At 41.5% G+C, this 16,413-nt stretch overlaps 1 protein-coding gene across 1 annotated transcript; it reads left to right on the top strand.

Annotated features, from left to right (window-relative positions):
* Positions 1 to 559: 559 nt before the first annotated feature.
* LOC123725446 (zinc finger protein 239-like) lies at positions 560 to 2,050 on the top strand (the record flags this gene model as incomplete). Its single annotated transcript, XM_045690984.1, has 2 exons — positions 560 to 963; positions 1,216 to 2,050. Coding segments are annotated over 2 exons (1,128 nt in total), but the record flags the coding sequence as incomplete, so codon positions are not given.
* Positions 2,051 to 16,413: the final 14,363 nt, after the last annotated feature.

Here is a 16,413-nt window from a genome sequence, read left to right as displayed (position 1 = left end):
CTTGCCTAGTAAAATAAAGGAGAAAAAAAAAGAAATCGGCAAATCGGTGGCCAAAAATGCCGATTGTTATGAAAACTTGAAATCGGCCCTAATTAATCGACCATTCCGATTAATCGGTCGACCTCTACTGGGTACCTGCTTCTATAAATCAATGAGGAGATGGGAGAGGCAGGACTTGCAGCGCAATCTGCGTCACAAATAGAACTGACTTCTATTTTATCCCTTGGCAACGGAGACGCTTGTTGGCACGTGCGAGCAATGTGTGTGCAATAATTGAATGATATAGAATTCTACATTTATTTTGCAACGCTCGCGCATGCGACACGAGCGGTGTAGTCAGCCTGTTAGGATTTCAACAACTTTAACTTATTTCTAGTTACTACTAATGTGAAAACAAGACAAAATATGACTATTGTTGCTAACTTGACTGTCTTAATTGTCAAATTTAACAGACGTCAATTGTTGTACAACTTCATGGGTATGCTCTGGGCATCACCTTTTACCTCGAATAAACCGTGGAATCTCTGACTTTGTGATTCACACAGGAGAGAGACGGGACTATCGTGAATCCTCTGGGGAGCCTCAACAACATCATGATACTGAAGAGGCAGAGAAAAGTCTCTCCAGATCAGAACTCCTCAAGAAACACCAGCAGAGACTCACAGGACAGACACCTCACTGCTGTTCTGACTGTGGGAAAAGATTCAACTCTTCAGTAGACCTTAAAATACATAAAAGAATTCACAGTGGAGAGAAACCTTTTGGCTGTGATCAATGTGGGAAGAGTTTTATTCGGCTACAAACCCTGAAATCACACCAGAGAACACACACTGGAGAGAAACCTTATGGCTGTGATCAATGTGGGAAGAGTTTTACTCAGCTAAGCAGCCTGATGGTACACCAGCGGGGACATACAGGAGAGAAACCGTATAGCTGTAATCAATGTGGGAAGAGTTTTTCTACATCTAGCTATCTAACTATACACCAGAGAACACACACAGGAGAGAAACCTTATAGCTGTAATCAATGTGGGAAGAGTTTTATTCGGCTACAAACCCTGAAATCACATCAGAGAATACACACAGGAGAGAAATCTTATGGCTGTGATACATGTGGGAAGAGTTTTACTCACCTTAACAGCTTGATAGTACACCAGCGGACACACACAGGAGATAAACGTTATAGCTGTGATCAATGTGGGAAGAGTTTTTCTACATCTAGTTATCTAAGGATACACCAGAGAACACACACAGGAGAGAAACCATATAGCTGTAATCAATGTGGGAAGAGTTTTACTCAGCTAAACAGCCTGATAGTACACCAGCGGACACACACAGGAGAGAAAGCTTTTAAATGTGATCAATGTGGGAAGAGTTTTGGTACATCTGGATGTCTGATGACACACCAGAGAACACACACAGGAGAGAAACCTCATAGCTGTCATCAATGTGGGAAGAGTTTTGGTACATCTGGATGTCTGACAACACACCAGAGAACACACACAGGAGAGAAACCGTATAACTGTAGTCAATGTGGGAAGAGTTTTACTACATCTAGCCAGCTGACTTTACACCAGAGAACACACACTGGAGAGAAACCTTATAGCTGTGATCAATGTGGGAAGAGTTTTTCTCGGCCAGACAGCCTGAATATACACAAGCGGACACACACAGGAGAGAAACCTTATAGCTGTAGTCAATGTGGGAAGGGTTTTACTACATCTAGCCAGCTGACTTTGCACCAGAGAAGACACACAGGACAGAATCCTTATAGCTGTACTCAATGTGGGAAGAGTTTTACTTTGCTTAACAGCCTGGTGTCACACCAGAGAACACACACAGGAGATAAATCTCTTAGCTTTAATCAATGTTGGAAGAGATACTCTGATAAAAGATCTCTGACTAAACATCAGAAAATACATGAAGGAGTTGTTTCATGATATCAGTGAAGTAATGTAAATGTAAATGTAATGTCACAATGTGGAATGTTATAACATTGTAGTAGGAGTATTTTAATGATGTCACAATGTAGAATGTTTTAACATTGTAGTAGAAGTATTTTAATGATGTCACAATGGAGAACTCTAAATGTTTTCCCTGTTCTATTGATTTCAGCATGATATGGATATTAGCCTCCGGGGGAAAAATCCAGGCTCTGAATTGAAAGAGTATTATTTATGTGATTTAACAAAAAGTGACTCACAGAAAAAAGAGTTGTGTTACACTTATCACGTTGGTGACCCACTGGAATCAAAATGCAACACTTCAAAATGTAGCTAGCTGTTTTCTACAAATTGTCCTCTAACCAGTGATGTTTACATTATTCCAAGATTCCGTGTGGTTTTTGAGCTGTTAGTTTTAACAGGACGTGCAACCTCATCTTCCTCCTCTCGGCACAAATGATTTTAGCATGATATCGATGAGTTATGACATATAAGTGTTGTGTTCCTTTGTTTTGCGACCCCTACATTTAAATGTATCACTCCAAAATGTAGCTGACTGTCTTCTGCGGGTTGTTTCTAACCAGTGAGGTAAAAGATATCTCCCATTTCCATGTGTTTTTTTTTTTGCGTTAGTTTCCTGATTTCCCAATTAATCGATATCAGTGATTTATTGCTACTTGTCAAAACAACAGCGCTTCTGGTGCTTGTGCAGTTTATAAGGTGCTTGTTTAGAAAATACAATTAATGTGATTATTGTGGCAGATGTTTGTGTAGATAGTACATTTTATGTTTAGGTTTTCAATATATCACAAACTGTTTCTGCATATTCGTTATTGATTTGGGCATGTTAAAACTGTGTTTTGACATCGGGCTATCCCACAAAGCAAAATGTAATTGAAAATACACGTTCAATTGTAGTTGGAAAATATGTATTTTCGGGTCGTTTTTTCAATGACTTGTACTTGCAGCCTATACACATGAACGCAGTACAATAAATTGATCTATAATCAATTGTATTAACAATCCTACATCACTCTAGCAACATCACTCCAGATGTGAATTATGGCCAATACATATGAACAAAGGGGTGTACATTTGGTTTTGATATTCATATTTACAATTTATGTAACATTTAGTGATCATAATTATTTATGCATCCAACGGACAATTTTTGGGTACAATTATATTGACATTGTTGCCCTGCTTTTAGAATATCAGGATTCATTCTCAGATGTGCCAACCCACCGTTCCTAGGCCGTCATTGAAAATAAGAATGTGTTCTTAACTGACTTGCCTAGTTAAATAAAGGTGTAGAAAAAAAACATCGGCCAAATCGGTGTCCAAAAATACAGATTTCCGATTGTTATGAAAACTTGAAATCGGCCCTAATTAATCAGCCATTCCGATAAATCTGTCGACCTCTAATGATTATTATTAATGCAACCAACTGACAAATTGTTTGTACAATTATATTGACATTGTTGCCCTGCTTTTAGAATATCAGGGTTCATTCTCAGATGTGCCAACCCAAATGTACTAGAGCATGACATTGGGGACTGGGCCCCGATCCAACAATATGCCTATCTAGTGAACCCTGAAAAGAGAGAGAAGTTTCAGTGAGGTGGAAAGTGACTACGGATATTGCAGGAGTTTCCTCTTGAAATCAGACATGTCCATGATAAGGACAACTTGGTTGCTGATTGTCTCAAGGGTGGGCAGTCAAAAAGATTTGTGTTTTGCATTTAGCCAGTGCATTGCCATGGATCACAATTTATTTTGACTCCACGTTTTTCCGTATTGGAGATAAGTTTTGTTTGGGCTCGTTCCAAGGGGATGAGAGTTCTAGAAGCTAGTGAGTTTTAGGAAGACGCGAGTTCTAGAAGCTTGTTTTTTCATGTTTGTGTTTTTTCATGTTTTTAATTGTTGACAGCCAGTAGACACCATGTTTATATTGTAGAAGGGAATCAATTTAGTTGATTATATTGGGAAATGGAAGTTGTTTTCTGTTGGTGGTGAGCAAACTTGTCCAACAGAAATACATTATATATTTGTTGTCTTAAGGGGGAAGGTGTTAAAGGCTTTGGTTTTTTCATTTAAGTTTTGAGGTTGGACTTTAGCACGTATAGCTCGTTAGCACGTAGGGCGCACTGATTGGTGTCACCTCGTTAGTCAGTATGTGTTACACCTGTGCTGGCTTGTCCATCTCATTAGTGGGAAGGTGTTTCACCTGAGCTGGTCCAGGTTCGATTTAAGAGTGGCTGTCCCAGTGCTCCAGTTGTCTTGATAGATGTGTAGAGTCAACACCTTTAGTTGCGCCACCTTTTAGGTTTGCATCCTGTCTTTAAGTTTGGTGTGGGTTTTTCTTTTGTTTTCCTCTTCTTGGGCAGATTTAGTGGGTGTCTTTTAGGTCCCAGTTGTTGTTACTAGTGAACTTTCAGTGGACACCCCCATAGTGTCTTTCCCTCCTAAAAAACAAGCTTATATTTTGGGTTTTATATTGCATCCAATTAATATTAATGGCATTTCCTTAGGGTGCTCATTAGTCTTTCAGTTGTTAGTCTTCTGTTTTTTATCTTATGTTTGTTGTGTACTAAATATGTCAGTTTATTTTCATTATTTTTTTATTCGTTTTTTCCAGTGAAGCCATTTTGTTGCATCCATGTCTGAAATGTGCTGTATAAATAAAGCTTGATTTGATTTGAGCATACTGCAAAACAAATGAACCCAATGACCAACCAATCAACATAGTCTTGCAAAACCAATTAACAAATATGTGCAAAAGAAACTTATCTTTGTCCATTTTAGTATGAAAAACAGTATAAATTCGATATCTTCCACTATGTCAAAATAGTGCATGGAATGTCAGTTTAGTATATTTACATTTTAGTCATTTAGCAGACGCTCTTATCCAGAGCGACTTACAGTAGTGACTTACATTTCAATTCATTTCACCCTTCACCCCTAAAAAAGAGTCTCCCCATCAGCCAATACAGTCACATACACAGAATTTGTAGTACACAGAGTGACTATGACAAACAAGCCGACTGTCTGGATGAGCGTTTCAGACAGCGGGGTTACCCAGAGGAATGGCTGCATGACCCAATTGTCATACTTGAGTAAAGGTATAGATACCTTAATAGAAATTTACTCAAGTAGAAGTGAAAGTCACCCAGTAAAATACTACTTGAGCAAAAGTCTCAAGGTATTTGGCTTTAAATATACTTAAGTGTCAGAAGTAAATGTAATTTCTAAAATATACTTCAAATCACATTCCTTATATTAAGCAAACCAGACGGCACAATTTTCTTGTTTTTACAATTTACGGATAGCCAGGGGCACACTCCAACACTCAGACATTATTTACAAAATGATGCATTTATGTTTAGTGAGTCAGCCAGATCAGAGGCAGTAGGGATGACCAGGGATGTTCTCTTGATAATGTGTGTATTGGACCATTTTCCTGTCCTGCTAAGCATGCAAAATGTAACGAGTACTTTTGGTTGTCAGCGAAAATGTATCAAGTAAAAAGTACAATATTTTCTCTAGGAATGTATTGAAGTAAAAGTTGTCAAAAATATAAATAGTTAAGTACAGATACCCCCAAAAACTACTTAAGTAGTACTTTAAAGTATTTTTACTTAAATATGACCCAGGATGACGCCCAAACCTCCCCTCCCTCCAGACCAACACGTCCAATGCTTCCTTCAGTACTCCCCACTTGGTAAACAGTTTGACCACATCATTAAAAACACTGGTCCACCTTTGGCGTCCATGATTCATGGAAAGAGACAGCAAATAAGCCCAGATTGTACCAGATGGACATTGGGTTTGATTCAGACCCTGCCAGTGTACCAGGTGGACATTGGGTTTGATTCAGATCCTGCCAGTGTGCCAGATGGACATCCCCTGCCAGTGTGCCAGGTGGACATTGGGTTTAATTCAGACCCTGCCAGTGTGCCAGATGGACATTGGGTTCGATTCAGACCCTGCCAGTGTGCCAGGTGGTCATTGGGTTTGATTCAGACCCTGTCAGTGTGCTAGGTGGACATTGGGTTTAATTCAGACCCTGCCAGTGTGCCAGATGGATATTGGGTTCGATTCAGACCCTGCCAGCATGGCCAGAAACCTATTCCAAGGTCAGTAACTTATAACCACCCCAGACCTTTCATGCATGACTAAAAACACCTAAGTATTAGATTTACTGCCCTGGTCTAGTATGTCAACGCCTCAGACACCATTCACAATGCTGGCTGAGGTACGAGTAAAATATGACATTATTTCCTAATTATAAAAACATCCCCACTCCTTTATCAACTAGTCTCTCACTGTTTAACCAGAATAACATGAGTTGTGTCCTTCAAACTGTTAGACCATAATCATATTCAGCTACTTAGATGTCATGATGTCATGTTATGCTCACTATAATTGTCACAATTCTCTAAGACAGAACCCAGAAGCAGACAAGGTGAGTAAAATGAAGGTGAGTATTTATTGGTAGTCTTGATGTGTAAATTGAATAATCCAGGAGACGGAAACGGCAGCGGAGGTGAGTTGATGAGAGTGAATGGGTTGATCCAATGAAGTCACTGTATCCACCGACGGCCAGGCAAGGGAGTTGAATGTTCCGGGAGAATGTCTGTAGACAGAGTAAACGGGAGTGAGTAACCGGCAACAAGTACAGAATAACAAAACAAACTCAGGAAACATGAGGCTGATACGCTGGCACAACATACTGTTCGTTGCTAACGATCCGGCAGGGAATGAATGTCAGGGTTTATGAAGAGGTGATGATCAGGACCAGGTGTGCAGATGGTTGATGAGATGCAGGTGCGGTAATCAAAAGATCTCCCGCCTAGCTTCGTCGCCTGGCAACCAGACAGGGTGCGTTCAGAAACCTCAGACAAAAGACTCCAAAACAAAAAAACAGTCAGCTCAGGCAGAAAACAGACTCAGGAAGCGGAATTCCTGACAATAATGAAACGTCACCAAGTGAAATAAAGTTCATAAGATATTCTATACATATTAAATATGGTTGTTCAGAAATCATTAATTATCATGTTTCTCTCATGAAATAATGAATAATTGCAAGGAACATATTTGCATATTGCACATGGATCATAAGAAATCTTGAATATATTGAAATGCCTGGGTTAATTCATAACCCATCATTTATACCTGTTAATTTATAACCCATCATTTATACATGTTAATTCATAACCCATCATTTACACCTGTCAATTAATAGCCCATCATTTATACCTGTTAATTCATAATCCATCATTTATATCTGTTAATTTATAAACCCATCATTTATACCTGTTAGTTCAAAACCCATCATTTATATATTTTTTATATGCAACCCATCATTTATACCTGTTAATTCACAACTCATCATTTAGACCTGTTAATTCGCAACCCTTCATTTAGACCTGTTAATTCAAAACCCATCATTTATATATTTTAATTCGCAACCCATCATTTATACTTGTTAAATCACAACTCATCATTTACAGGTATACCTGTTAATTCATAAACCCATCATTTATATCTGTTCATTCATAACCCATCATTTATATATTTAATTCGCAACCCATCATTTATACCTCTTAATTCATAGCCCATTATTTATACCTGTTAATTCATAACCCATCATTTATATATTGTAATTCACAACCCATCATTTATGCTGTTAGTTCAAAACCCATAATTTATACCCCATCATTTATTCCTGTTAATTCACATCCCATCATTTATACCTGTTAGTTCATAACCCATCATTTGTATATTTTAATTCGCAACCCATCATTTCTACCGGTTAATTCACAACTCATCATTTACATATTTTAATTCATAACCCATTATTTATATATTGTGGCAAACCTCTTCAAAGTTAGGAGCGTCTGTCACAAATTAAGTGGGAAACTGTCACCAAAGTCAGCCCAGAATGAAAGTTCTTTCGAACATGACAGTACCTGTGTGTTTGTTTCGCTGTCCTGGTCCACCCAGGCCACAGGTAAGGTCAAGGATAGCAGGGTTCGGTACACAAATATGGTTCTCGGTAGGTCCAGGTCTAAACGCCAACAGGTAAGTCCAAAACAGTCCAGCTCGTACACGGTAAATCCAGCCAATGTAGATTGTCTCTTTCTCTATGGTTCATAGATCCTTCCCGCCCTCTCTCTCTCTTCCTGGTTTTTCTTGACCTTTTATCTGTGGGTCGGCTCCACCTTCTGAGGGTTCCCCTTGCTTCTGGGAATTGTAGTTTTGGCAGTCGGCCATTTTGTGATCTGTAGTTCTGATCGGGGTGGCCATTTTAGTGATCGGGCAGAGCCCGTTTATTAGTTCTGCCCTCACATATCTGCCATTTATCACTCGACCCCCTTCTTTGCCGGTTGGAGACTCAAAACATCACCCGAGCGTTCTTCTCTTTAGCCCTATGCATCCAGGTGAGTGGTGCATGGTCACTGATGAGGGTGAAGTGGCGCCCCAGCAGGTAGTATTTCAGGCTTTCCAGAGCCCACTTTACTGCCAGCGCCTCTTTCTCAACAACTGAGTAGTTGGTTTCCCATGGTTCCAGCTTCCTGCTTAAAAACAGGATGGGGTGTTCCAAGCCGACCTCTGAAGCATCCGTCTGAACCACAAACTCTCTCTCAAAGTCTGGTACCACCAGCACTGGATTACAGCAGAGGGCCTCCTGTAATGTCCTAAATGCTTTGGTGGCCCTTTCATCCCACTTGACCATGTTTGGCCCTCTGGCTCTAGTCATGTCGGTGAGTGGGGCGGCCACTGTGGCATAACTTGGGATGAACTTCCGGTAGTACCCGGTCAGCCCTAGGAAGGCTCGAACCTGCTTCTTATTTACTGGTTTCGGCCATTCTCTAATTGCCTCCACCTTCTTACGTTGGGGTTTGATTAATCCTCTTCCCACTGTGTATCCCAGATACTCCGTTTCCTCTAACCCCACATAACACTTGGCAGGGTTCGCCGTGAGCCCTGCCTTTCTAAGGGCGTCTAACACCGCCTGTACCCGGGGTAAGTGGGATTCCCAATCTGGGCTGTAGATCCCCACGTCATCTAAATAAGCTGCGGCGTATGTTTGGTGCAGTTTTAGGACCTTGTCCATGAGCCGTTGAAAGGTGGCTGGGGCCCCGTGTAGGCCGAATGGCATGACGGTGTATTGAAACAAACCGTCAGGGGTTGCAAAGGCTGTCTTTTCTTTGGCCCTGGGGGTCAGAGGAATTTGCCAGTACCCTTTTGTCAGGTCCAGGGTCGTAATGTTAATTCATTACCCATCATTCATACCTGTTCATTCGTAACCTGTCATTTATACCTGTTAATTCATTACCCATCATTTATACCTGTTAGTTCATAACCCATCATTTATACCTGTTAATTCATAACCCATCATTTATTCATTTTAATTCAAAACCCATCATTTATACCTGTTAGTTCATAACCCATCATTTATACCTGTTAGTTCATAACCCATCATTCATACCTCTTAATTCATAACCCATCATTTATATATTTTAATTTGCAACCCATCATTTATACCTGTAAATTCATTACCCATTATTTATACCTGTTAATTCATAACTCATAATTTATATATTTTAATTCGCAACCCATCATTTATACCTGTTAATTCACTACTCATCATTTATATATTTTAATTCCTAACCCATTATTTATATATGTTAATTCTCAACTCATAAGTTATAGCTGTTATTTCATAAGCCATCATTTATACCTCTTAATTTATTACCCATCATTTATACTTGTTAATTCATAACCCATCATTTATATCTGTTCATTTATAACCCATCATTTATTCCTTTTAATTCATATCCCATCATTTATATATTTAAATTCGCAACCCATCATTTATACCTGTTCATTGACAACCCATCATTTATACCTGTCAATTCATAACCCATCATTTATATCTGTTAATTCATAACCCATCATTTAGATATTGTGATTCGCAACCCATCATTAATCCCTGTTAGTTCAAAACCCATCATTTATACCTCTTAGTTCATAACCCATCATTTATTCCTGTTAACTCACATCCCATCATTTACATCTGTTAATTCACAACCCATCATTTATACCTGTTAGTTCATAACCCATAATTTTAACCTGTTCATTCATAACCCATCATTTATACCTATCCTTTCATAACCCATCATTTATATCTGTAAATTCATAACCCATCATTTAAATCTGTTAATTCATAACCCATCATTAAAAACCTGTTAATTCATAACACATAATTTATCCCTGTTAATTCATAACCCATTACGTATATCTGTCAATACATAACCCATCATTTATATATGTTATTTCATAACCTATTATTTGTATATTGTCATTCGCAACTCATCATTTATACCTGTTAATTCACAAGTCATCATTTATAACTGTTACTTCATAACCCATCATTTATATATGTTAATTCACAACCCATCATTTATATATTTTATTTCGTAACCCATCATTTATACCTGTTAATTCATAACCCATCATTTATAACTGTTACTTCATAACCCATCATTTATATATGTTAATTCACAACCCATCATTTATTTATTTGAATTCATAACCCATCATTTATACCTGTTAATTCATAACTCATCTTTTTTTAAATTGACAACCCATCATTTTTCCTGTTAATTCATAATCCAACATTTATACCTGTTAATAAATACCCCAACATTTTTTCCTGTTTGTTCATAACCCATCATTAATACCTGTTAATTCATAACCCATCATTTATATGTCACGTCCTGGCCAGGATAAGGGTTAATTGTTATTGTAGTTTGGTCAGGACGTGGCAGAGGGTATTTGTTTTATGTGGTTCAGGGTGGTGTGTTGGTAAGAGGGCGTTTGATTTAGTATTTCCGGGTTTTTGGTTTATGATCTATGTTTATGTAATTCTATGTTGAGTCTAGTGTGCCTGCTTCTATGTTTGGGTTCATTGGGGTTGGGACTCTCAATTGAAGGCAGGTGTTGTCTATTTGCCTTTGATTGAGAGTCCCATATATGAGGGTGTGTTTGTCGGTTGTGGGAGATTGTTCTTGGATTGCTGTGGTGCCTTCAAGACTGTCATTTTGTCGTTCATCGTTTTGTTATTTTTGTATACGTGTTTGTTTGGGTTTTCCTTCTTTTCCCGTAAATAAAGAGGATGAGTATACACATACCTGCTGCGTTTTGGTCCGCCATTTCTAACGATGAGCGTTGACAGAATCTCCCACCAACTAAGGACCAAGCAGCAGAAGAAAAGGGACTTCGAGTTGGACTGGCGGGAGAGATGGACCTGGGAGGAAGTTCTGGACGGGGCTGGACCTTGGCACCAGGCTGGGGATTATCGCCACCCGCAGTGGGAAATTGAGGCAGCCAAGGCAGAGAGGCGGAGGTACGAGGCCTTGGACGCGCTGAGGGAGAAGCACGAGAGGCACCCCCAATAATTTTTTTGGGGGGGGCACATGGGTAGTTTGGCTAGGCCTAGGAAGAGCCGGAAGCCAGCTACCCGTGGTTACATGGAGGAGCGTATGAGGTGGAGAGCGCCATAGTGCGCTCCTCAGCGAAACATCTCACCCATACGCACGCACAGTCCGGTGCGCGTTATTCCAGCCCCTCGCAGGTGCAGTGCTAGAGCGGGCATCCAGCCTGGTAGGAGGATGCCTGCGCAGTGCATCTGGTCGCCGGTACGCCTCCGAGGACCAGGCTACCCAACTCCCGCTCTACGCACGGCTACCATCAGGCCCCTGCACAACCCAGTCCGCCCTGTACAAACACCCCGCTCGTGCAGGGCTACTAGTTCCATCCATCCAGGACGGGTTGTGCAGGAGGTAAGATCAAGACCGCCTGTGCGCCTCCATAGCCCTGGGTTTCCAGCTCCTGTCTCTCGTGCGGACCCAGAAGTGCGTCAACCCAGTCCGACTCGTCCTGTTCCCGCTCCCCGCACTAGCCTGGAGGTGCGTGTTCCCAATCTGGTACGCCCAGTACCAGCACCACGCACCAGGCTTCAAGTGCGTAAACCCAGCCTCGCCAGTCAACAGTCACCAGAGCTGCCCGCCAGTCAACAGTCACCAGAGCTGCCCGCCAGTCAACAGTCACCAGAGCTGCCCGCCAGTCAACAGTCACCAGAGCTGCCCGCCAGTCAACAGTCACCAGAGCTGCCCGCCAGTCAACAGTCACCAGAGCTGCCCGCCAGTCAACAGTAACCAGAGCTGCCCCGAGCCGCCGGAGTGGCCAGACTGCCCCGAGCCGCCGGAGTGGCCAGACTGCCCCGAGCCGCCGGAGTGGCCAGACTGCCCCGAGCCGCCGGAGTGGCCAGACTGCCCCGAGCCGCCGGAGTGGCCCGACTGCCTGGAACGGCCAGAACCGGAGCCACCTCCTGATATAGGTGGGTTGGGGAGGGGGGGTGTAGCACAGTGCCGTCGTTGACGGCAGCCACCCTCCCTTCCCTCCCTATTAGTAGAGGGGAAATTTTGTTTTGTTGTTTGGGGTTGTGTTTTATTTTTTTTTTTTAAGGTGCTTCCGGGGTTAGCACCTTTTAAGGGGGGGGTACTGTCACGTCCTGGCCAGTATAAGGGTTAATTGTTATTGTAGTTTGGTCAGGGCGTGGCAGAGGGTATTTGTTTTATGTGGTTCAGGGTGGTGTGTTGGTAAGAGGGCGTTTGATTTAGTATTTCCGGGTTTTTGGTTTATGATCTATGTTCATGTAATTCTATGTTGAGTCTAGTGTGTCTGCTTCTATGTTTGGGTTCATTGGGGTTGGGACTCTCAATTGAAGGCAGGTGTTGTCTATTTGCCTTTGATTGAGAGTCCCATACATGAGGGTGTGTTTGTGTTTGTCGGTTGTGGGAGATTATTCTTGGATTGCTGTGGTGCCTTCAAGACTGTCATTTTGTCGTTCATCGTTTTGTTATTTTTGTATACGTGTTTGTTTGGGTTTTCCTTCTTTTCCCGTAAATAAAGAGGATGAGTATACACATACCTGCTGCGTTTTGGTCCGCCATTTCTAACGATGAGCGTTGACAGAATCTCCCACCAACTAAGGACCAAGCAGCAGAAGAAAAGGGACTTCGAGTTGGACTGGCGGGAGAGATGGACCTGGGAGGAAGTTCTGGACGGGGCTGGACCTTGGCACCAGGCTGGGGATTATCGCCACCCGCAGTGGGAAATTGAGGCAGCCAAGGCAGAGAGGCGGAGGTACGAGGCCTTGGACGCGCTGAGGGAGAAGCACGAGAGGCACCCCCAAGAATTCTTTTTGGGGGGGCACACGGGTAGTTTGGCTAGGCCTAGGAAGAGCCGGAAGCCAGCTACCCGTGGTTATATGGAGGAGCGTATGAGGTGGAGAGCGCCATAGTGCGCTCCTCAGCGAAACATCTCACCCATACGCACGCACAGTCCGGTGCGCGTTATTCCAGCCCCTCGCAGGTGCAGTGCTAGAGCGGGCATCCAGCCTGGTAGGAGGATGCCTGCGCAGCGCATCTGGTCGCCGGTACGCCTCCGAGGACCAGGCTACCCAACTCCCGCTCTACGCACGGCTACCATCAGGCCCCTGCACAACCCAGTCCGCCCTGTACAAACACCCCGCTCGTGCAGGGCTACTAGTTCCATCCATCCAGGACGGGTTGTGCAGGAGGTAAGATCAAGACCGCCTGTGCGCCTCCATAGCCCTGGGTTTCCAGCTCCTGTCTCTCGTGCGGACCCGGAAGTGCGTCAACCCAGTCCGACTCGTCCTGTTCCCGCTCCCCGCACTAGCCTGGAGGTGCGTGTTCCAGCACCACGCACCAGGCTTCAAGTGCGTAAACCCAGCCTCGCCAGTCAACAGTCACCAGAGCTGCCCGCCAGTCAACAGTCACCAGAGCTGCCCGCCAGTCAACAGTCACCAGAGCTGCCCGCCAGTCAACAGTCACCAGAGCTGCCCGCCAGTCAACAGTCACCAGAGCTGCCCCGAGCCGCCGGAGTGGCCAGACTGCCCCAAGCCGCCGGAGTGGCCAGACTGCCCCGAGCCGCCGGAGTGGCCAGACTGCCCCGAGCCGCCGGAGTGACTGACATTATATCTGTTAATTCATAACCCATTGTTTATACCTGTCCATTCATAACCAATCATTTATATCTGTTAATTCACAACCCATCATTTATTTATTTGAATTCATAACCCATCATTTATACCTGTTAATTCATAACTCATCTTTTTTTTTTTAAATTGACAACCCATCATTTTTCCTGTTAATTCATAACCCAACATTTATACCTGTTAATAAATACCCCAAAATGTTTTCCTGTTTGTTCATAACCCATCATTAATACCTGTTAGTTCATAACCCATCATTTATACCTGTTAGTTCATAACCCATCATTTATATCTGTTAATTCATAACCCATCATTTATACCTGTTCATTCATAACCCATCATTTATACCTGTTCATTCATAACCCATCATTTATACCTGTTCTTTCACAACCCATCAGTTATACCTGTAAATTCCTAACCCATCAATTATATCTGTTAATCCATAACCCATAATTTATACCTGTTATTTCGTAATCCATCATTTATACCTGTTAATTCATTACCCATTATTTATACCTGTTAATTCATAACCCATAATTTACACCTGTTATTTCATAACCCATCATTTATACCTGTTAATTCATAACCCATCATTTATACTTGTTAATTCATAACCTATCATTTATAGCTGTTAATTCACAACCCATCATTTATACCTGTTAATTCATAAACCATAATTTATACCTGATATATCATAACCCATCATTTATACCTGTTCATTCATAACCCAACATTTATATCAGGTTGTTCATAACCCATCATTATACCTGTTAATTCATAACCCATCATTATACCTGTTAATTCATAACCCATCATTTATACCTGTTAGTTCATAACCCATCATTTATACCTGTTAATTCATAACCCATCATTTACATATTTTAATTCGCAACCCATAATTTATACCTGTTAATTCATAACCCATCATTTATATCTGTTAATTCATAACACATCATTTATATATTTTAATTCATAACCCATCATTTATATCTGTTAATTTATAACCCATAATTTATAACTGTTAATTCACAACCCTTTTTATACCTGTTAATTCATAAACCATCATTTATACCTGTTCTTTCACAACCCATAATTTATGTCTGTTCATTCATAACACATCATCGATACCTGTTAATTCATAACCCATCATTTATATATTTTAATTCGCAACCCATAATTTATACCTGTTCATTCATAGCCCATCATTTATACCTGTTCATTCATAACCCATCATTTATACCTGTTCGTTCATGTCCCATCATTTATTCCTTTTTATTCATAACCCATCATTTATACCTGTTAATTCATAACCCAACATTTATATCAGGTTGTTCATAACCCATCATTATACCTGTTAATTCATAACCCATCATTTACATATTTTCATTCGCAACCCATAATTTATACCTGTTCATTCATAACCCATCATTTATACCTGTTCTTTCATAACCCATCATTTATACCTGTTAATTCCTAACCCATCATTTATACCTGTTAATTCAGGGGCGGTTCAGGCAGGCTGGCACGCTCCCTAACCTTACTTGGCAGGAACTAATGGAGATCCATAAAAAATCCCAGGAAGAGTTGCTGCTGCCCTGGCAGGAACTAATGGGGATCCATAATAAAGACAATTACTTGTACCAATATTTTTGTGTCTCTTTACTCTCCGATTCGGAAATGCTAATAAGCATAAAAGTAGACGACATGCAAGACAACAAATCCCTGCAAGCTCCTGCATGTCATCTCTAGCTGACACCTTTCACAGAACAGTTCACTGAATTGACCATTGAAATAAATGTTGACAATTTAATCATTGCTACATTAAGGCCTGATTTGTAGAGTGCTGCAGAGATGGTTGTCCTTCTGGAAGTTTCTCCCATCTCCACAGAGGAACTCTGGAGCTCTGTCAGAGTGAACATAGGGTTCTTGTTCACCTCCCTAACCAAGGCCCTTCTCCCCCGATTTCTCAGTTTGGCCGGGTGGCCAGCTCTAGGACGAGTCTTGGTGGTTTCAAACTTCTTCCATTTAAGAATGATGGATGCCACTTTGTTCTTGGGGACCTTGAATGCTGCAGACATTTTTTGGTACCTTTCCCCAGATCTGTGCCTCGACACAATCCTGTCTCAAAGCTCTATGGACAATTCCTTTGACCTCATGGCTTGGTTTTTGCTCTGACATGCACTGTAAACTGTGGGACCTTATATAGACAGGTGTGTGCCTTTCCAAATCAAGTCTAATCAGTTGAATTTACCACAAGTGGACTCCAATCAAGTTGTAGAAACATCTCAAGGATCATCAATGGAATCAGGATGCATCTGAGCTCAGTTTCGAGTCTCAGAACAAAGGGTCTGAATACTTAAGTTAATACATTTGCAAAAATGTT

The sequence above is a fragment of the Salmo salar genome, chromosome ssa12 (genome assembly GCF_905237065.1).
Source record: "Salmo salar chromosome ssa12, Ssal_v3.1, whole genome shotgun sequence".
Taxonomy (NCBI): domain Eukaryota; kingdom Metazoa; phylum Chordata; class Actinopteri; order Salmoniformes; family Salmonidae; genus Salmo; species Salmo salar.
The sequence above is the reverse complement of the archived record's forward strand: the minus strand, read 5'-3'. Positions and strand labels throughout refer to the sequence as shown.